We start from the raw sequence: 24115 nt of genomic DNA on the forward strand, positions 1-24115 counted from the left end.
GGCTTGACCTCATGACCCTGAGATCATGGCCAGAGCCAAAATCAAGAGCAGAACACTTAACCGATTGAGCCACACAGGCGCCTCTGATGTTTCTTTTTACTAGGTCTTTTGGCTCAGGATTTAACAGGCATCCTAAAATCATGTGTTTTTCTCTGGGAAACAAATATAGTGGAGATTTTATCTTAATAAACTGGAGTTTAATAAAAACTCCAGTCATTTTCACCTTTCCCTTCCTCCTTTGAATACTAGTATTTTGCAAATAATTTAGAAAATCCTCCCTAAGGACACCTGATGGGATGAGCACTGGGTGTTATACTATATGTTGGCAAATTGAATTTAAATTAAAAAAATAAATAAATGGGATTCCTGGGTGGCTCAGCGGTTGAGCGACTGTCTTTGGCCCAGGGCGTGGTCCCTGGGTCCCAGGATTGAGTCCCACATCGGGCTCCCTGCATGAAGCCTGCTTCTCCCTCTGCCTGTGTCTCTGCCTCTCTCTCTTTGTGTGTCTCACAAATAAATAAAATCTTAAAAAAAAAATTTAATAAATAAATAAATGAATGAATAAATGAAAAAGAAAATCCTCCCTAAAAAAAAAGAAGTGTATGCTGTGGTATTAAATATGAAATGAACGTTCTATAAATGTTTCTGGAATCAGGGAGAAGAAAAAAGGAGAAATCAAAACACCAGGGTTTCACAGATTTGAAAAACGTGTAAGTGGTACTCTCAGTGATCACCCTGAGAAATGACATTAGATTGTCTACAACATTGTATTTTCAATCAGTTCAAGTTAACATGCTGGAAATTTTTTAAATGTTTTACATGTGGTCAAATTGAAATCCATCCATTTTTTACTGTGCAGAACAAATTGATGGGTTACGGGAGGGGCAGGTGAAAACAGGTCAAGGGGATTAATGATAAGCACTGAGTAATGATGTACAAAATTGTTGAATCACTATATTGTGCACCTGAAACTAATATAACACTGTATGTTAACTATACTGAAATTAAAATAATAAACTTGGGGTGCCAGAGTGCCTCAGTCGGTTAAGCATCTGCCTTCGGCTCAGGTCACCAGTCTATGGTCTTGGGATCAAGCTCTGCATCAGGCTCCTTGCTTAGCAGGGAGCCTGTTTCTCCCTTTCCCTCTACATGCTGCTCTCCCTGCTTATGCTCTCTCTCTCTCTCTGTCAAATAAATAAATCAAAGCTTTAATAATAATAAACTTAATTTAAAAATAAACAGAAATCTATCAATTTTTCTAGTCCTTATTCCAGAAAATCAATCATGAGGTAACTTTAATCTCACTCCTGGGCCATGTACAATTCATATGCAACCTACTTACTTCTGCTGTTCTTGCATTATATGTAGTTGCTCCAGTTTAGTCTTATGTTCAGATTCCAATCTGTTAAGCATCTCTTTTATGACGGAAATGAAAGAATTGAACTATGCAATAAGAAATTGACATAGTTATAATATTTCAAATTAGCAGCAAATGTAATCTAATAAAATAATTCAATGAGTTAATCATAATATTCTCTATTTTTATCAGAATATGAGCCACTCATAGAACTGATGTCACAAGAATAGTATATTTAAACTCAGCATATCATAGCAAGCTTTTATAGTATGCCTGTATGATGTTGATAAAGTTGGTGAGGATTTTCAGTTCCAGAAAATGTATCTCAATTAGTTTTATAGCCTGAATTATCTAACTATTATCCAGGGATCTTATAAATTTACCCCCAGTAATTACATATTGATTTTCCTCGAATAGTCCCAAACTGACCATCTGAAGTTCTGCATATCTGGAAACAACCGATTTAATAATGCTTTAAAAAATCAGTTTATTCAGATTATTATAAAAAATGATGTTTGGCTAAAATAAATCTGTTTTCTAAAAAGTTAATAGAAATATTAAATGTATGTAGTTTAACTTTCAAATAATTAAAGTTCTTAAAGTATATTTAACACTATGTCATAATGTAGTTTAAGCTCTGGTTAAATAATGTTTCTTAGAGTACCTGAGATCATCATGAACAATTTATTTGAACAACACCATATGTTGCAGGAAGAATCTAGAAACTGCTTTCTTTCCCTCCCAAATCTTTTTGTGCTGCTTACACCACTCTTCAAAGTAGATTTATTAATATTTCTATTCCATAAATGAGGCAACTGGCTCAGGGAGAGAAAGCAACTGAGTAAGAGATACTAAATAACATTTGGAAGGCTCAGAATTCATGTAAGCCTGTCTCCAGAGCTCGTTTCTATGGGACACTGCTCCTCACTGGGCTGAGTCATCTGTTCATCCTCTGTCTTACCATGAGAGTAACAAAAGGCATTATTTCCTGAGCAGTTTGTCTGGACTCTCTGATTAATCTTTTTAACTTTGTAATGAAGTATACTAAGAGAAAAGTATACACCTAAGCACACATATCAAAACATTCAAATGAATTTAACCAGTAGTCAGATGTAGATAGAACAAGAACACTGGCAGTACCCGGTAAGTTTCCTTGTGCCCCTTTCTAGCTGCCTCCCACCCCTCTTATCCTGAGTAAACACTAGTCTGACTTCTGGTATGTAGCTTGGACTGTTTTTGTACTTAATATAAATGGAATCATCCGGTAGATCTTCTGTGTCTGGCTTCACTTACTCAACATTATGTCTGTGAGATTCATCTGTATCATTGCACACTGAACAGAAGAATTAGCATAGGAGGTCTGGACTGCTGTCTTTGAAAAGGCCGTCTTGCAAGGCTGGCCCTTGGCCAGTGTCCAGAAAGTCAGATTTTAGGAGGGTTCCCGCCATTAACTGATAATAGTGGCTCATTAAACTGTACAAAGACTTTTATGCAAAAAAAAAAAAAAGACTTTTATGCTAAACATGTGCTTTCCTTCTGGAAGTCTGGAATTTGAGTACATGACGGGCAGATGGAGCTACAACACTTCATATATACAGTCACCACTCATTACCAGGGAAGGTACATATACGGGGATGACTCTGGACACTGAATCTGGTTTCCTCCAGACTTTGCCCTATAAGCCTTCTCTTCTTGCTGATTTTGCTTTATATCCTTTTACTTTAAAAAATCATAGCCATGAATACAACTATATGCTGAGCCCATGACTCCTTCTAATGAATCACTGCATCTGGAAGTGGTCTTTGGAACCCTCACCCAACACAAGTTGTGGTATGATGTTTTGATTGCTACTAAGTATTCCCTGTTTTATAATCAAATTACCCAAAAAAATGTACTTTCTTATATCAAGTTATTTTTCACATAATAATATATTTAGATTATTTTAAATCAGAATTGACAGAAGAGGGCAGTCTTAAATTAGGAACCCTTTCCATGAACTAAGAAAAGAGACCACACCCATGTTAACTATTGTAAAATACCAGAGAATATGAATTAAAGTATTGCTGTTGATGAAAATAGGCCTCTAAAGAAAAAAATCAACCATACAGCTGAAGAAAACTAACAGCACATTTCAAATGAAATTATATATCCTGAAATAAGCATTTGGGAATATTTAAAAACATCTTAAATCAGAAATATGAAAACTAAGATCAGAAATGACCAAAATTGGACTTAGACATATCATCATCCTATTTTCCCCCAATATTCACTGTTTCCTTTTTGGCCAATTATAACCTCAACCCTGCCACCCAAGGTATGAAGAAACTATCAAACCAAAAATTGACATTTAGGGACACATATTTCAGAGGCTTACCATACCACTTCAAATGAAATTTTGGATCTGATTAATTTTATAAATTTCTCTAACTCCAAAACTCCATTCACTCAGCACTCTCCACAAAAGCTTTCCTGCTTAACTCCCAGTGTTCTGCTTCCTTAATTGCTCTAACTCACTTTCAGTACTTAGTACCCAATCTTGCCTGCCTATCCATTCCTGACACTCCTTATTAAACAGTAACCAACCAATCCCAGTCTTTTTCCATTTTACTCCATTAAACAGCAGTTCTACAGTGAACAAAATTGACTTATCATTACTCTAACTCAAATTTTCTCTCAATTCAATAAATATTTTTGGTTTTAGCACTGTGCTAAGTGCTGGGGATATAATAAAGAATAAGATATAATAACCAGCCTTCTGGGAAAGGCAGACACATAAGTACACAGCTGTGATAACTATGCTGATAGAGGTATGCAAAGAGATAATCTTTGAACACATTACCTCTTTTTAAGATTTTATTTTATTTATTTATTTGAAAGAGAGATCGAAAGAGAGTGAAAGAGAGAGAGAGAGAGCACAAGTAGGGTGAGGGGCAGAGAGAAAAGCAGGCTCCCTGCTCAATGCAAGGCTCGATCCTGGGACACCAGGATCATGACCTGAGCTGAAGGGAAATGCTCAATGAACTGAGTCACCCAGGTGCCCCTACATTACCTTTTTGATCAAATGTTTACCACATCTAGAAATTTCAAATACCTAAACCAGTACACATGAAACTAATATAACACTGTATGTTAACTATACTAGAATTAAAATACAAAAAAAAAAAACCCACAAAAAGTAAATACCTAAATCAGACAGCAATTTAAAGTCTACCTATTCTAGTCTTGATTTATCTCTCTCCCATTGCTCCCCTACTATATTACAGGTACCTCTCAGTTGAACTGGTTATTCATTTCCTATGGCAGACAGACTCTACAATGGTTCTAAATTATCTCCTCATTCTGCTGCTAAGGCCTTTGTGTAATTCCCTAATCTTTGATTGGGCAAGACCTGTGACATGCTGGCAAGCAACAGAATCCAACAAAGGTAATGGATGTCATTTCCTTGATTATCCTACAGGATGCTATATCTTCCATCTTTCTAGTCAACTCTCTCTCCCACTTTGATGAAACAAGGTGTCATGCTGGAATGCCATGAAGCACAAAACTGACAGGGCATCCAGCTAACAGAGAGCTAGGAACTGAAGCCCTCATTTCAACCACCTAAAAGGAACTGAATCCTGCCAACAACCACGCAAGCAGCTTAGAAGCAAAGCCTTCTTTCCCCAGTTGAGCCTTCACATGAGACCCCAGCCTTTGATTGTAGCTTTGTGAGAAACTCTGAACAGAGAATCCATGCCCTGGCTTGGCTGATCCAGCCAATGAAACACAATGGAATAATAAAATTGTTTTAAACCATCTAGTTTATAGTGATTTGTTATGTAACAATAAATAACAAATACATATCCCAGCCACATTACATTAATTTTTTCCTTGTTCATGTTAACTTTCCAGCCCCAATTTGAAGTAGCCCAAAACCCTACGTATCTTTCAATGTTCTAGTTGTTTACTATCTCCCAATGAAGGCTTCATTAATCTATCCTTCCAATTCACATACTGCTTACTTTGAATCCACAAACTTTCTTTATTGAACTCTGTGGCATATTTTTCCTTGTTTTAGCAACATTTAAACATATTATATTTATACATTTAATGCCAAGAAAACAGTAAGCTGGATAAACTGAATAAAGCACAAAACTGTTCCTACCTGATTGAGATTAAGATTATTTTCAATACTCAGGGGAATCAGATGAGGCAATACTTTTCCAGCCAACTGTTCTTTGGTGATTCCCAACTTCTTATGAGTAAAAGTACATTTGTAAATACCTGATAGAAAAGAATGAGACAAATTTTATAGTTCAATACCACATATTAATAGACATTAGGAAAATACTGTATCTACATGAAATCTCTTGATAATCAGTATAATTACAAACTTTTTCTTGCCAGTGCCTAGAATGAGAATGCTCTTACATATGGATCAGGATGATTTCAGCTTTATCACCAGTTTTGATTTAAACACCATGACATATTTATCATGAATTCTTTTGGCTTAAGAGCACATTTAATGTCAGCGTAACACAAAAAGCCTTAATGCAGCAGCAAGGTTACAGAATGACCTGAAAATATCTGAATATATAGTTCAGACTTCTCACTCAAACTTGAGACCTCTACTTCACAAGTGTGAGTGTAGGTCTTAAAGCTTCATTTGCTTAACTAATTAGACTTAACATATTTGAAACTTTAATAATTTAATTCACCTCCACCTGATCCTTCCCTATAGTAATTTACTCAAATTTCAAGACTCTGCTTATTACCCCTATTCCACAAAGCCTTCATTTGGTAAACTGAGCACATTTGTTTCTCATTTGGTGACTGTCTGTTGTGTTCTGTGTATAATCCATATCCTTAGAACATACCATATCCTGTCACTTTCCTGTTAATGTATACTTCATTTATATACTCAAAGAGTAACGTTATTGAACACCTACTAAATGCTCATTTGCTAGGCACTTATTTGCTATGCTCATTACTTTTCCCTTCCCATTTTCTCAGTGAATTCTCATAAGACACCCATAATGATGCATTTTCATCTTCATTTGACAGATGAAGCAACTTTTCAAAGTCATTCTAGGAACTGACACAGCCAGGACTGGAGCTAGGGCTCTTTCTGCTATGCCAAACTCCTTCTCAAGAAGACTAATTTCTTTGAGCCTAAAAATTTCATACCATATCCCATGTCTACAGAGGTCCACAATAAATTATTTGCTGACCATTCCTACAAATATTAGTGAGGACTTTCTATAGGCATTATAGTAGGTGTTAAAAATACACAGCTGAGTAATTTGGTTTTTCTTCAAAATTAACAAACTTTAAATTTAGTAAAAAGTAAACTTGTTAATGTTTTATGATTCTACAATTATGTCTGTTTCCAGGAGTATAGCAGAACCTCAGCATTTCCAGACTAGACCATCAAAGCTTTAACTAATAAACAATTTTAGAGTTTCTTGACAAAGTAATTTGTAATTATGCTGATAGGATAGAAACGCTGTAAGGCTGATATGCTTTATCAGCGCATCACTCAGTTGTGAAACATACTGGTTAAGATCTGAACATATACAAATTAAAAACCAGCTCTACCACTTATCAGTTGTGTTTTCTTGGATAACTAACTTAAACTCTGGGCCTCAATTTCCTTACTGTAAAGCAGAAATAATAGTACCTCTCTGACTGGAATTTGGAGGGGATAAAATGAGATAATGCAGAGAAAACAGTATAGTACTTTTTACAAAATGGGTACCAAATAACCAACAAGTGTTACTATTAAGACTGGTATCAGCATTTCAAGCAGCTTAGTTTGCCTCTCTTATTTGGTATCATTTTACAGGGAAAACTACATGTGATCATGATTATTTGTGAAGCTGGGATTCCCAAATGTCTAATTCTTTTGTAAATGTCAAGGACGGTTCTACAGTTTTTGCTAAAATTAACACAAAGAAGTTATATCACAGTATTTATCCCATCATTCCTCAATTACTAAATGCCATATACTTGAGAAAATGATAACAAAGCTTTTGTAATTTGGAAAATTCACTTGCATGACTATAAAACAAAAAAGTAGCATCAAATGACATTAAGTTTTCAGCTACCTAAAATTCCCATGAGGACTGCAGGTTCCTTGGATGGAATCTGTTGTAAGAAGGGCAGGATATCATCAAGTACAAACCACTTATCCAAGTATTCCAAAATCTTTCCTAAGCACACTAATGAATTTACACGAACCTATTAAAAGAGGTAAATTGCATTAGTCATTTAAAGTCTTTACAATCTAGAACAAAATGTTAAACTATAAATTTAATCTTCATATGTAAATATATATGTTAAAATTTCAATAAAAGTAGGTTTTAAAGCTTTCGTCCTTTATTAACATAAGAAATCCACATATTTACTAACTCCCCTGGACTTGTTTCAGAATTTATTATTGCTTTACCAGAACACTGGTACTAGTTAGCTAAGTGATGACTTCAATTTTGTATCCATTTAAATGAAGTGATTAGGATTAGAGAAGCTTTCCTATACATGTATTTACTAACAATATTTCTTTGGGGATATCTGAATTATTAAAAGGACTACATTCTCCTACCAAGTGACCAATTTTACTAGGCTTCAAGTAGTTTATTTATAACTCAGATTTAATTCATTCTTAAATATTTCAACATGTGAAAACTATATTTTACCCTACATAAAGTTTTCTATTTCTAAATATATCTTTAACACAGATACTTAAGAGCTCTTTTATCAAAATTCTACATATTCACTTGACAATTTTGATAAATACTTCACACCCTATTTTTTTAGCTTGAATATGTTAAGATAAAATACTTAGAGAAAAAAGACAAAGCAAAAAACACACCACACTGTTAAATATAAAAAACTGATGGTTGCCAAAGGGGAGGTGGGTGGGGGACTGGGGGCTGGGTGAAATAAAGGGGATCAAGAGTATATTTATCATGATGAGCACTGAGGAACGTTTAGAATTGTTCAATTATTGTATTATACATTTGAAACTAATCTAACACTGTACGTCAATTATATTTCAATTATTTAAAAATAGTATCTTGAGTGAGGATCCTATCAATTAAATTTCAATTTCCAAAAACAAACAAAAAAAAACCCCACAAAACTAAGAAAAGCAGAAAATAATTTAGTTGGTTAAAAAAAAAAGCATATCTACAAGAAAGATGGTAAAATTTTTTGAAAAAGTATAACTGTTTTCTGAAATTCAAACATAAGGGATATTACAAATTCAAAAAGAATTCTAATTATAATTCTAATTAGAATTCTAATTCTAACAAATTGATTTGTTCTTAGAATCGGTGTTATAAAAGGATTTGCTACATTCTTTATGTGTGTGTATGTGTGTCAAGTTAGACATACTAGTTTAATTTTTTATTTTTAATATAAAATATTAGTCATGTAAGTCATGAAGAAATAGAATTCTTGGAGCATTTTACCTACCTCTGTGTAGAATTTATTTTTCTTTTCTTTCAGGAAACAGTATTAAAATACAATTCTAACTCATAACGCATGTTTCACTAATTTCCCAGTTAGAAATTTTTAACCTTAGAGATCTATGTCTATGAATGCAATTCACAACTCACAGTTGTCCCTCTGAAAATAGGAGCACTATACATGATATAAAAAATGCAAATCCACTCCAGGGTTACTGCTCTAAATACATTCAGTGTAACTCTTTGTAATCATGTCTTTAATGGCTCAGTTGGCATCTTAAAAAGACATCCCCAGGCATCAATTCAGATCAGTTAAGTATCAGTGCTTCCTACTCATTCTGCATAAATACTTAGAACTAAAATAGAACATGTACTTTGACATAAGTATGCTAAAATAAATCTATGCCACCATAAAATACAGTACGACTTACAGGGTTTTTTTTAAGATTTTATTTTTTATTTTATTTTAAGTCATCTCTATAACCAACATGGAGCTTGAACTTAAAACTTCAAAATCACAAGTCACATGCCCTACTGACCAAGTCAGCCAGGTGCCTACAGATTTTTAAAGGGCATTTTGAAAATGAAATTTTAAGCTGTATTGTATTACCATCTATTTCAAAAATTCAATCACAAAATTTAGAAAATTTCAGGGAAAAAACTGAATTTCAAATACTTTTAACTTTTATGAAGAAAAAGACTCAGAGGGCTAGAGTAACTTGTCCAATGCCACAGGTCAGTTAGTAGCAGAGTCAGAATAAGAACTCGGATTTCTATTTTTTTTAATATTTTATTTATTTATTCATGATAGACAGAGAGAGAGAGAGAGAGAGAGAGAGAGAGAGAGAGAGAGGCAGAGACACAGGCAGAGGGAGAAGCAGGCTCCATGTCGGAAGCCTGACATGAGACTCGATCCCGGGACTCCAGGATCACACCCTCGGCCAAAGGCAGGCGCTGAACCACTGAGCCACCCAGGGATCCCCAAGAACTCAGGTTTCTTGACTTCATTTCACACTTGTTCATTTTGGTAAACAATGTTATTTTTTCCTATTTTGGTGTTGTTTTCCATCTCAGAGCCTTTATACACACCTACCCCCACCACCACCCTACCCAAAAAAGAAACCCATGAACTAAAATGGATTAGATCACTATAAGGTAAAATGCCATTTAAATTGCTTTTGTTTAAAAAATAAATAAATAAATAAATTGCTTTTGTTTTAAAAATAAATAAATAAATAAATAAATAAATAAATAAATAAAGTTGCTTTTGTCTTAAGTTAAAGCTTAAGCCACAAATGCTTAGATTTAAATTTGCATTGCACCTAAGATAGAAGAGATCTCTAAAGAACTGTATTTGCAAAATGCAAATTTAATAACATGGCCATTATCAAACATCAATAGAAAGAACTGACAGATGAAGAAAGGACATCTCTTCCTCTTTTCCAAAACTGCTATTTGAAGACAATGTTCAATGTTACTTCTAATAAAGAATTATCTGTGGATAAATTCTTATGATCTACTGTCAGAGAAAAGGTTGGGAATATATATTCTTCCCAATATGAGATAATGAGAACTGTTATTTATTGTTATTTACTACTTCCCTGACTACCAACTATTAACTCTCAAAATTCTATATTCAAAGGAGTCATCTGCCTTTGACCTAGATTTTTGAGCACAAGTATTTCCCCCCACTTGTATGCTTATTAATGTATTGCTTTACGGTACCCTTATTTTTTCTAAAGTAGGCAAGTAAGGTGGTAGATAAAAAGTACAGAAATAGATGACTAAAAATAAAGACAATTTATAAAAAGAAGCTGTTCAAAAAGTTTTTAGGCTTATACACCAAGTTAAACTCTCATGATTATTTTAAAACTACCAACAAAATAAATTATGAATTAAAGCAGAAAAGTATTAAGAAAGAAAAATTACTCAAATTTTCTATTGGAGAACTCAAAGTTAAGGGATGGGAGGTCAGGGATGCAATATTGCAAAATTATGTATCAGGGAAAACTACAGTCACTGCTCACTTTTATAGTACTATATAAAGGTTATCTACAGCCAAGATGAAATATATATATATACAAACTATAAAAGGGTTATTTAGCAATAAGAAAATAATTTAAAACAATAAGAAGTTAAAGAAAAGCAAAAATTATAATGCAACTACTTACAGCAAGAGAAGACGTTTGTAGACATGCATTTTTAATTCTTGGAATCAAAGCATTTTTCATGGATGGGTAGTCTATAAGATTCGCAAAGGTTGGAATGATGTTTAAACAGAGTTCCTATTAAGAAAATACACCAATTCGATCTTAGGGAAAGATTCTCTTCACCTTTTCTCTCACATATTAAAAAACATTTTGTATTTACAAGGCTAATTTAATTTGTCACATAGTTTGAAATAAACTTTCATGTACATTATATCATTTACTCCTTTCAATAACTATTTGAAAGAACAGTTATCATTAGTTTTCAACTTTATATATGAGGAAACAGACTCAAAAGACCATCTTCAAAATCACGCAAGGTCATATAAGCTAGCATATGGTAACAACATTTCCTTGGTCGCATTCCTAATTTCTTTCCCTGATAACACACCTCATCATTTATTATTTAAAAATGGGAACACCTAAGTTTTGCTATCTTTGAGGGACTAGCAAGTACACATGATGGAAAATCAAGTACAATGTGACATAAAACTATTCCTCTTAAATAAGGGATTTCTTAGCTGTTAACATATGTGACAGAATATAATACATTTTCTTTAAAATATTTTAAAAGATAATTTAATTATACTGGGGGGAAATGCAATAAGATACTATTATATAACTCCAGTTTTTAAAATGTGTATGTACATGTGTCTGTCTATAGGCTTAGGGAGAAAGACTGAAGGATAGATCTGGAAATGTTAACTCTGGACATCTGGAAATGTTAACTCTGGACATCTCTGAGAGAGGATTTTGATTTTCTTTTTTTTAATTAATTAATTGATTAATTAATTTATTTATTTATAAATAATAAATAATAAATAATCTCTTTATACAGAGAGAGAGAGAGAGGCAGAGACACAGGCAGAGGGAGAAGCAGGCTCCATGCACCAGGAGCCTGACATGGGATTCGATCCTGGGTCTCCAGGATCGCGCCCTGGGCCAAAGGCAGGCGCTAAACCGCTGCGCCACCCAGGGTTCCCGGATTTTGATTTTCTTTATATTTTTACATACTTCCAAATTCTGAAACTTAAGCAAGTATAAGTCACAGAAACAGGAAAAGGTTATTTACAACATTGTTAGCCAATGCTGGCCCTAATGTAAATGACTGTAACTGGGAACTCTGAATAAGAAGCTAAGAGGAAAAGAGGGGCGGACTAGGGGAAGGGGGACTAAATGTGGCATAAATGTGTATCAGGGAAAGAGCTGGACAAACTTTGGTATGCTTAAAGACATTCATTTGTCGTTAGCAGATAGAAATGAATTAACTACTAAGAATTTGTTATCAAAACAATGGCCACATATTTTATTTGCTTTATTCTCAGATTTCCAAGAGGCAGATATAAGAGTTATATATTTATATCCACTTAGAGCCACAATAAATAAGTGGGTGACATAACTTGAGGATAAGAAGTACAAGCTACAATCACGGGACCATTTTCCACAGATTGGAGAGAATACGCAAGGATGAATAGTTCATGAGACACTGCTCCTGTTACCAGAGGCTGTGTCCGTAGGGAAGGTCAGCCTTTAATTCAAGACAGTGGGCATGCATGTGCATTGTACTGTATAATCTAGCAGTAGGTTAAAAAGAGGCAAATCTTAAATTATGTCTAAATCATTTAGCTAAAGGAGGGGAGGAAGAGCTCTTCCGAGGAAATACGATCAAGAACCTATGAATAGGAGATTGAAAGAAATCAAACTCAAGGAAGTCATCTGCTCATTCTCAGTATTCTCTGCCTCGTAGTATATACTTTATAACTGATGGTGGAGAGAGGAGAATAAACACAGCTTCTGTCTTTAATTTTAAAGGTAAAAATGTTTTAAATTGGTTCACATATACTATTCCTGTTCATGCCTCTAAGCATCCTAACTTTGGTAAACCATCTCTACTTTCCCAAATACTTTTCTAAATTCTTTAGCCTCTTAAATATTTTTAATCAAATTTCACTTTATAAATATCACCCCAAAAATGAATTTCAGAAGTTACTTTCTAGTCTTCTACTTGCATGAAACTTGAAAAGATGTTTCTTACTCTTGCTCTAGGATTCTCCCAAAGCTTAGTCTTTTAACTTTATCAGACTTCACCGAGCAATGCTGATACTAATTAGCTGGATTGGTGACTGAAGACTTATATTGAATGATACAAGAAATGCTGGTTTGGAAAATTCAGCAAAGTTGCACAGGTTAATCTGGATTAAATATTAACTATTTTAATAAATACTTATTGGCCAATACTGATTGGCTAAATGAATCCCCTTAGGAAGAAAAATGGGCTTTCATGCCTTTTCTCTCTTTCTTAATTTCACTGACTATAAGACCAGGTTGGTGACCAAGGCCTGTGGGGAATGTTTTCGGAAGCAATAATTCACAACTCCTTTGGAAAGGGCTAAAATGTAGAAATAAGTACACCTTCCCTAATCCTCTCACGTTAAAAGCATAACCTTATACGGACAAAATTTAACATCAATTTCACAACTTTGAACAAAAGAACTTAGACAAAGACTGAAATGAGTCAAAAAAGTGACCTTATACATGTGGTATTAGTTTCACTTCACGTATTCTTAAGTAATCTCTTCACCCAACATGGAGCTCAAACTCACAACTCTGTGATCAAGAATCACATGCTCTAATGATTGAGCTAGCTGGGTGCCCCTGATACTAGGTTCATATTAGGGAGAAAAAAAAAGGCTTTGGTCAATAGCTTTTAAAAATTAAAATTCTGCTTTTCTTTACTAGGATTTCTATACTGGCAAAGAAACTTTAAATATAAAACCATTTATGCAGTGAGATGTTCTTAAAATAAGTACTTATCTTCCAAAGTAAAAAGAAAAATAAAAAAAATTAAACTTTAATAGTGATCCAAAATTATTTTCCATATAGCCTTACAGAACCAAACTTTTAATAGCAAAGCTAAAGGACTAAAAGTACTAAAAGTACATAACAGTTTAACATCACCTTTGTCACAAAGCATGGCTACAAATGTACATTAGGAATAGTCACACTAAATTACTGTCTAGCTTTCTATCTACCTGCTACACAAATTAACTTCAGTATAGAAGGAACACTTAGAAGACTGAGTTATCAAAGCATGAAAGAAAATTATAATTATGGGAGTACATATTTAATGTTTTCATAAAAAAAGGCACATGTATCTTTGACATTTTCATTCCTATGTTAGTTAACCATTTAGGAAGAAGATACACTGATCCAAACTATAATAAATCAAATCTTCCAGAATACAACATTTTTGATAAATGAAAGTAATGAATAATTTTACCTCATTAATACAGGTATTTGTCAATTGATTCTTTAAATTAATTGGGAGCAGATACAGTAGTAGATACTAAGTATACGTTAGTACCAGTAAACCATCCAATTCAATGGATTCATATATATCACTATTGAGTTTCATGTAAAGGATTTTACAAATCAAACCCAAGACATACTTCTTTCTTTTGCCTTAAAAATCAAAAACTTTTTAAAAATCAAAATCATTATTAAAGAAAAAAAATCAAATATTATACCTGAATTTGAATGGAAGGAGCCTCTAGTGCTCTGTAAACCATTGGTAGGACACTGTTCTTAATCTCATCAGGAGGAGTTTTGGTTAGTAGCAAATCCATTTTTTGTAAGAAAATTAACAAAATCTGTGTAAAAAAGGGGAACAATGTATTAAAGTCCAGAATCTTTATAAGATTTCACATATGATAAAATTTAAAGTATTTTCAGAAGAGTTAGTTTTATATCTTGACACTCACCATGTTGCTAGCCTGAAGGCATGGAAGACAAAAACATACAAATCAAGTTTCTTACATATTCAGAAGCACAATATTTAACATCTGCTCTCAGTTTAAACATTTAAATGAAGACTAATTTCCTAACTCTCATATATCTTCAGTAATACGTCACATACTCATAACTACCACTATCTGGAAATCTACTGAATTAAAAAAAAGAAAAAAAAGAAAGCCTGAGAACAACAAAGTCAGGTATCCCAAAGTAGTAAATTTACTTGGCTTCTAAGATTAAGAGTAGAAGAAAAGGTACAGAAATGAAAGAGACTGTCATGAGAAATTCTAGAAGGAAACAGTTTTTGTTCCAGATCACTTGTTTTCTCACCTAGCTGCCACCCATACCTATATTATAAGGAACAAACTGTCCCTTTTATTCATGCAGAATACTGAGTGAAGATGTGGCTGCACGCACCACTTTCCTTCCTAATGTCCTGACAGGTTTGGGGAATTCTGCTTCAAAGCCTATAGTTCCCTCACTGCCCCTTCTTAGCCATAGGAACTCTTGCCTTACTAGCACAGACTTCCTTCTCTCCCCCTCCTTTCAAAGGAAGGGCCATAAAAAACTTGTCATAGAACCATTAAACCAAGTAGTTGATGATTTACTAATAAGCTCCTGCCATGCAGTGGCAAAAACATGTAATAATATTTACTATATACCTAGAAATTTCATTTAATCTCAACAACACTTTTGCTTTAGAAATGAGCAAAGAGAGGCTTTAAGAGAGTAATGATTTGTCCAAGTCATACTTCTAGTAAGGATGAAGAAGACCAGATTCAAACACAGGTGTGTGACTCTACTGGTTGTAAATACAAGACTACCTTGAATCCGACAAATAAATATTACAGTAGAGTCTATATCAGAGACTAATTACATTTTCACTTACAGTACACACACATAATACACATATTACTTCCACGGTGCTGTAAGCATTTTCCTTCTTCTGGTGAAACTACTTGTTACCAGTAAAATAAAGAGAAACAACTGGCATAATAAACTATCTACAAATTAAAGACCCTAAATAACAAAACGAAACAAAACAAAAAAGCAAATACTTAAAAGTGCAGCAGAAAAATAACATCTCTTTTCCCAAACCTATAACTTTTAATAAGGCCAATAAGAAGAGTATAACATTTCATTACAATTTATTTTCTGAGATGGTAAGTTATGGAGAGCTATAGACATTTACTTGTAAAGTTTAATTATAATTTTAACAATGGTTCACTTCAAACACACACAAAATTGCTTCTGACTAACGGAAAAGAAAGTCTCTTATACTTACCACATTTTTTAAGAAGTCGCATACCCATTCCTTCCATTTTCAATGATAGTCATCATTGACTAATATCATTAAATAATAGGAAAGAGTACCTATACACATACCTGGATTGGCTCCTGCTGTTTAAAGACAGGACCAAGTTCAGGTAGAATTAATTTGACATATTCTTCTTTGGTGCATTCTTCGGCAATCAGTAGAACATTGGGCAAAACAAAAGGTACCATGTCAGGGTTTACAAATTCTGAAGTCAAACAAGGCAAAATTCTCTGCACAATGACACGCTGAAAGGCAAAAATGTTTTCATAAAACTAAATTTAACTTCAGGTCTTTAGTATTAATATTGAAGTTACAGTCTAAAATCTCCAATCCCTAAAAATAATAATAATAATAACAATTAATAATAAATAAAATAAAATCTCCAATCCCTTTGGGGAAGATAACCATATAATTTACAGTTGAAACTAGGACATTTTTGAAAGTAAATTGGGGTGCTCCTGCTAACTATGTCAGGACAAAAGAAATAACTTGGGAATGTTACAGATAGAGGGAGACATATGGTCACCATTCCTTTAGGAAATCTTCCCTCATTAGTCTATTAACATGTTTTCTTCTCTTCATTACTCATGATTCGTAACACACAACTTAAACACTGTTCTGTACTGTTAATTGTTTCACGCATGTTAAGTCCATCTAACAAATACTCTAAGAGCTGAGAGTGAGAACAGTGTTTTAGGTTTCCTCTTTATTCTCCATAGCATCTAAATGAAGGGCTAGACAAACAGTGCATAATCAATGAGTATCTGACAGATTAAAGACTGGAAATATTTTTGTAGACAGGAATATCACCAGTATTCTGACCACTGATTTCTAATGCCTTCACCAACATTTTTTATACTATGTTACACTCATGATTTAATAAACCTGAGAGGGTAGTTAAAGGAATTGGAGGGCAGCCCCAGTGGCACAGTGGTTTAGCGCCCCTGCAGCCCAGGGTGTGATACTGGAGACCCTGGATCGAGTCCCATGTCAGGCTCTTTGCATAGTGCCTGCTTCTCTCTCTGCCTGTGTCTCCACCCCCACCCCGTGTGTCTCTATGAATAAATAAATAAAGTCTTTACAAAAATAAATAAATAAAAATAAAGGAATTGGAGAAGCTAGTATCAATACAGAAGTATCCCCTTAATTGCTGGTGAAGCAATAATCTCCACAATGACAGCTTATGGACTTCTCTCCTGAAATTTAGTGTCCAAGTGCTACCTTTGCATAGGTAGTATTCTAATTCTTTTTATCTATATGATTTTTAAAATTATTTTTGGACCCTGTCAAAAAGGTCCACTAAATTTTCAGCTTCAGTCTATAGCCTTCTATAGTCATTAATGCACCTAAGCAAAAGTTACATTTATTTCTTCTGCAAGAGTTATTATAGAGTAAACATAATCTTGACTATAATTTAAAAAAAAGTTCAACAACAAACCTTGGGCATTTTTGGTAGAACTTTTGGGAGTCCTTTGAAAAACTGTGATTTCTGAAGATTATCTCTTTGGAATAAGGTATCAAAATACTGCAGCGTTACTGCACCAACATCATCGAAGAAAGGAATCTAAAAACAGGGAAATAAAATTATTTTGATAAATATTAAAGTACTTCTCATACCTGAAACTGCCATAATATAATGAAAAAATATTCAGATACATTTAGCAAAATGCTAAAGACCATTTAATAATTCTTATTACAAAAATCAAAATAAGGAAGTAATAACCAAATTTATTTTCAAGTTCAAACTTTCAAGTCAGTATCTATGAGCTGGCTAGGCAGTAACATTTTACCTAACTAGTAGATATTGAAAGATTAATTATCTTGAAAGCATAAAGAGTACCATTTATCTATTAAAATCCACACTTACATAAGTAAATTAAAAGGCTATGCATTCATGTGTCCAGAATTTCTATACCTACATGACTATTAGACCTCTGATTATTTGAAATCTTAATTTTATATCAGAGCAATTACATACATAAACTAACTGTTTAAGATGAAAATAAGTTAAATATTTAACACATTCAAGGGTACTCATGTTATTTGGGGACTCTACCTGACTAAATCTTGCTTTAGAAACCCTTAATCTACTTTTAACTCGTTGTCCCTCCACCTAAGGCAGAAATTCATGTGTACTCACCTTTGTCATTTGATCTGCATCTGGTCTTACAGTTGGAGTTACATTTAACAGCAGTTTTACATGCTCACGGACTTCCTCAGGTATATTTGAAAGTGAACTAGATCCTAAACGACTCAACTATTTAAAAGAGTGATAATATTAAATGTGAATATAAAATATTCAAAAAGATAATGCATTTATAGTCAATAGTCTATTTTAAAGTCTTCTTTGAAATTTACTCAAAAATATGTTAGAATGAACAAACCGCTAATTCAACTGTAGCAAGATAATTAAAATACTAATCTTCAATACCTGAAATTGTTTCTATTACTGAAACAAAATGCCCAGCATTTTAGATCATAGTTCAGTATTCACTCTAGTAAATAAATGCCACAATTAAAGTTGTGATCACAAACTTTAGTCCTCATTATTTACAGAATTACTTTTGTTAAGTTGATTTTATGCAAACTTAAAATATAAGATATCATCTCATTTTAGAGAATTTTCTGAACACTTTTTTAAAACTCAAAGAAACATTTAAACATTTTTAATGCAAGCAAATATTTACATATAAGGCAAATTACCTGATCCAACTGCCTACTAAAACTCTTGTAAATATCTTGCTTGTTAACTTCAAATATGGGTTTTCCTTTATTAAATACAGCATACATGACTGTTCCTAGTGAGTACATATCACTGGCTGTTTCACAGCTCACTGAAAGTATGTATTCAGGAGCCAAATATTCAGGATTTGGAAGACACAATGATGGTAAATTTGGGTCCCATTCTTTACAAGGAAACTTAGGCTACAAAAAGACAGAAAAGGGATTATATAGACTACATATCTCAAATTAAAACAAAAAACCACTATCAAGCAGTAGCAACCTAGTTTTAAATTTGTACTCAGTCATGCAAGGAAAAATATCACCACCAAAAAAAAAAAAAAAAAATCACCACCACCTTCAATCCTGAAATTCTCAAATTCTCAAATCTGGAAAGGACACTAAACAGACCGAGAGATATGAATAAGAACTCTTGCAACCTGGGTGCCTGGGTGGCTCAGTCCATTGAGCGTCCAGCTCTTGATTTTGGCTCAGGATTTCAGGGTTGTGAGATCGAGCCCTTCAATGGACTCCATCCTGACCCCAGGGCCTGCTTGGGATTCTCTCTCTCCTTTTACCCCTGCCCCTCTGATTGCTCCCCCTGCCTCAAAATAAATAAACATTAAAAAAAAAAAAACTCTTGTAACCATCAGATTATTGGGGCTCTCCTCCAGCAGACAAATTATCACTACAAGATGCAGTAAGAATATGAAAAGGTATAACCTATGTCCTACGATACATAGGCTTCAAGTTTTATTGGACTCAGGTTATTATTTGGAACTTTATTCTTTCACTATCTAGCTGTGTGATTTAGTTAACAGGTTCAAAAGGTTGTTGTAAGATTAAATGAATGCATGGGAAGAAAATGGACCTAACAGTGTCTGACCCACAGTACATACTCAACCAATACTAATTCTTTCTGCTTCCCTTAAAAGTGTTTACTTGCTAGAGATGCACAATGTTTGTTAGTGTATTTGACATCCTCAGGAAAAAAACCTACTTAACCTGATAGTTCTCAAATTTGTTTACTTCATGTGGAGGTTCCTCAAAGAGTTAAAAATAGATCTGCCCTACAACCCAGCAATTGCACTGCTGGGGATTTACCCCAAAGATACAGATGCAGTGAAAGACCAAGACACCTGCACCCCAATGTTTATAGCAGCAATGTCCACAATAGCCAAACTGTGGAAGGAGCCTCGGTGTCCATCGAAAGATGAATGGATAAAGATGATGTGGTATATGTATACAATGGAATATTACTCAGCCATTAGAAACGACAAATACCCATTATTTGCTTCGAAGTGGATGGAACTGGAGGGTATTATGTTGAGTGAAATAAGTCGATCAGAGAAGGACAAACATTATATGGTTTCATTCATTTGGGGAATATAAAAAATAGTGAAAAGGAATAAAGGGGAAAGGAGAGAAATTGAGTGAAAATATCAGTGAGGGTGACGGGTGACAAAACATGAGAGACACCTAATTCTGGGAAACGAACAAGGGGTAGTGGAAAGGGAGGTGGGAGGGGTGTTGGGGTGATTGGGTGATGGGCACTGAGGGGGGCACTTGTCAGGATGAGCACTGGGTGTTATGCTATATGTTGGCAAATTGAACTCCAATAAAAAAAATTTTTTAAGTTAAAACAATTTTTTTTAATTTAAAAAAATTTGTTTACCTCTAGCATCCTTTACTCAAGTAACACTACTGTGGAATTAATGAACTAAAGAATACTCTTAGGTAAGATGAACACTAGAAATTTTCTATAAAGCTATACATTTAAACCTACATTGTACCACATAGCCTGTTTCTACACATTTATCAGACATAAATTCTCTAGTCCATTCTGGATGTATCATAAATTTCCACAGCTTGAACAAAATCAGAAGACTGGGGCACCTGGCTGGCTCAGTCAGTAGAGCATGCAATCCTGGATCTCAGGAATGGGAGTTCAAGCCCCACGTTGGCTGTAGAGATCACTCAAAATCTTTTTGAAAAAAATTAGAAAACCTTCATTACCTCTTGTTCAGAAGGATTGGTTGATGATACACAAAAATCAAAGCCCATTATTTTCCAGGCTCCACTTTTATTCAAAATTATATTTTCAGGTGTAATATTTCCATGGACCATTTTCACACTGCTATGTAAAAATGACAATCCTTCTGAAACCTGTAAATGGGGCAGGGTGGGGGGGAGAGATACTTTTACATTAAATAAAGACCCTCTCAATTACAATAATAAAATGTCTCTTAAAAATAGTAATTGCTGCTTCTCTCAATAAAAGATTTTTTTATATGTCAGGGAACAATTTAATTTCATCATAAACGCAAAAGAGTAGATATTCTCAGTTGCCACAACGATCTAAGCATTAGTTGGAAGATCCCAGTTATAAAACCAGAGTACAACTCTTTATTAAAGTTCCTTTCTATACGAACATAAATAAAATCAAAGATAATTTAAAACCACTTCTCTATACAAACTTACTCAGTTTCTGTGTTTGAAATGTGAAGGAATCTTCAGTTCTCATTACAGATAGTAAATATCAAGGGACTCCTTGTCAATTCAATTCTAATTCTTAATACTTTTCTATATTTATACTTCATATTGAAATTCAGTTTTTATGAATTGTGCTCAGTTTTCATGTTAATTGATGGTCACATATTCTCAAATTGGATTAGTATTTGGTCTTTTTAATATTTGTACCTGAGACTACTATGGAATTTGTTAACCAAAAATGAAGGCTGGATTTCTGTTTCCAGGGGTAGATTTTGGCAAACTAACACTTCCCAACTTGCAGGACACCAGTCTCCCAGGTTTCCCCTCAACTCCATTGGTCACTGCTGGTTCCTCCTCAGTCCCCTAAACTCGTGGACTCTGTTTGGACATCTGAAGTGTTCATCTACTCTTTCTCAGTGTTCCCACAACATTCAATACCATCCAGATGTCGACTGTTCCTACATTATCTCCAGGCTGGGCCTCTATTCTCAAGTCCAGACTTGATTATCTGACTGCCTTCCTGACTTCTCTCCCCTTGAATGTTTTATAAGCATCTCATTTTTCAAAGAATCTAAAACTGAGCCTCCCCTTCAATTCAGTTCTCTCTTCCTGTTGTCTTTTCCCCACATCAGTCATTGGTCACTGATTCACTTTTCCATTTTTTAAAAACCTCTGAGTTATCCTGCACTACTCTATTTTTCTTATATAACAAAGGCATCCGCAAATTCCAATACCTTCACCACCAAAATATATTTAGAATTTGACCGTCTTACCACTTTCCCTACCCTCGACCATCACATCTCTGGCCTGTATTACTATAGGTACCACCTACTTCACCTCTTTGTTCCTGCTCATATTCCTCAACATAATTTAATTCTCAATAAGCAGCTACCAGATCATGTCACCTTTCTGCTCAAAGCCTTTCAAAGGCCTTTCCTTTCTTTCAGAGTAAAATTCAAAGTATTTCTCTGGCTTTCAGGGCCTAAGAGGACTTAGCCACTCATTAACTCTCTGATTTTGTCTCCTACTATTAATCCTATTAACTACTCTCTACCACTCCAGGTATTTCACTATTCCTTGAACATGTCATGCATGATTCTGTCTCAGGGAATTTGCACTTGCTGTTCCTTCCTGCCTAGATCATTCTTTCCCTAGGTATCTAGATGGCTCACTTCTTTGATTTTTTCAGATCTTTACTCAAATGTCCCCCTTTCATTTATAAAGTTCCTGATTACTCCCATTCAAAAGTGCAACATTTTCCTCCCCCTCCAAACTATCCTCTCTTCTCCCTTCCCTTATTTTCTCCACATGCACTTATGATAATCTAATATACTGAATATTTACTTATTTTATTGTCTTTCTTCCCCATGAGAACATAATTTCTAAAAGGCAGGAATTTGTGTCCATTTTTTCCCCTGGTATACGTTTAGCACCCAGAACTGTGCCAGACATACAGCTATCCAATAAATATTTGCTTAATGAATGGATATGAGAAAGAATTCTCTAAAAAAAAAATAAATAAAACCTTACAATTTCAACACAAAGGTAAGTCAACAATAGTTGACTCAAATACTCAAGAGTATTATTTTAGAAAGTATCTGGATTCCTTTTCCCACTTCATTACTTACTAGTCTCGCAACTTTGAGCAAGTCACTAAACCTACGTAGGTCCCACTGGTAAATTACTTCAAATGATGGTATGTTAAGATCTCAATAAATGCGGGAAATCATATTAGATTCCACACCATTCCCAATTCCCATCCCCATAGTCAGTCAACAGGGCCTATTTTAACTCTGCATAATTTCGGGATCCCTGGGTGGCGCAGCGGTTTGGCGCCTGCCTTTGGCCCAGGGCGCGATCCTGGAGACCCGGGATTGAATCCCACGTCAGGCTTCCGGTGCATGGAGCCTGCTTCTCCCTCTGCCTGTGTCTCTGCCTCTCTCTCTCTGTGACTATCATAAATAAATAAAAATTAAAAAAAAAATTAAAAAAAAAAAACTCTGCATAATTTCACCCTATCCCTCTAGTACTTTATGTGATTTTTGAGCAAGACTTTTCAACTATCAACTATTTTTACATGCAGGCACTATGCTAAGTACTTATATAAATTTACATGTTTGATTCTGAAAATAATCCTACATAGTAGTATATCCCCTATGCCCAAGTTCCACTCTTCTAGAATGGCACTTCTAAAACGCCTGTCAGACCAGATCATTTACACTGCTTAAAATCCTTTGGTTCAGGGCCTGATCCCAGGGTGCTGGTATCGAGTCCCGCATTAGGCTCCCCACAGGGAGCCTGCTTCTCCCTCTGCCAAGGTCTTTGCCTCTCTCTGTGTCTCTCAAGAATAAATAAAATATTTAAAAAAAGAAAAAAATCCTTTGGTGTTCCCCATCACCAACAAGGTCTTTTTCTATCTTTTCAGTTTCATTTTTCACCACTCTCTCAGATGTAATGTGCTACAACTAACTGCCTGAATATTTATCCTCAGTAACTAGTATAATAACCAATTAGGACTTAATATCTCTCTAATGAATGTTCTCCAGTTCTAACACATTGGAACCCATGAAATTCATATAAGAATTGCATTTTTAAAACTGCTTATTTCCCCAAATATAATTTATAAAATACACAAAGTTTTCCAAGTCTAGAAAAGTCAAATGATTTTTGACAAAGGTACCATGACCATTCAATGGGTAAAGGATGGAAGTTTCAACAAAGGCTACTGGGAAAATTTGATATCCATAGGCAAAACAAGTAGGTTGGGCCCTTACCTTAA

The 24115-nt window shown here is 34.4% G+C and overlaps 1 protein-coding gene across 6 annotated transcripts in view; it reads right to left on the bottom strand.

Moving 5' to 3' along the window:
• SCYL2 (SCY1 like pseudokinase 2) overlaps positions 1-24115 on the bottom strand; it is a 62826-nt gene that overhangs the window by 7238 nt on the left and 31473 nt on the right. For all 6 annotated transcript variants that reach the window (XM_055336385.1, XM_055336390.1, XM_055336387.1 and 3 more), the window contains 10 exons: positions 20860-21009; positions 18826-19047; positions 18263-18379; positions 17561-17686; positions 16191-16367; positions 14540-14662; positions 10977-11090; positions 7444-7576; positions 5502-5620; positions 1343-1443 (listed from right to left, as the gene is read on the bottom strand). In XM_055336385.1, coding sequence (XP_055192360.1) covers positions 1343-1443; positions 5502-5620; positions 7444-7576; positions 10977-11090; positions 14540-14662; positions 16191-16367; positions 17561-17686; positions 18263-18379; positions 18826-19047; positions 20860-21009 — 1382 coding nt within the window. The remainder of the gene's footprint in view (positions 1-1342; positions 1444-5501; positions 5621-7443; positions 7577-10976; positions 11091-14539; positions 14663-16190; positions 16368-17560; positions 17687-18262; positions 18380-18825; positions 19048-20859; positions 21010-24115) is intronic.

The sequence above is a fragment of the Nyctereutes procyonoides genome, unplaced genomic scaffold (genome assembly GCF_905146905.1).
Source record: "Nyctereutes procyonoides isolate TBG_1078 unplaced genomic scaffold, NYPRO_anot_genome, whole genome shotgun sequence".
In the NCBI taxonomy this organism is placed as follows: domain Eukaryota; kingdom Metazoa; phylum Chordata; class Mammalia; order Carnivora; family Canidae; genus Nyctereutes; species Nyctereutes procyonoides.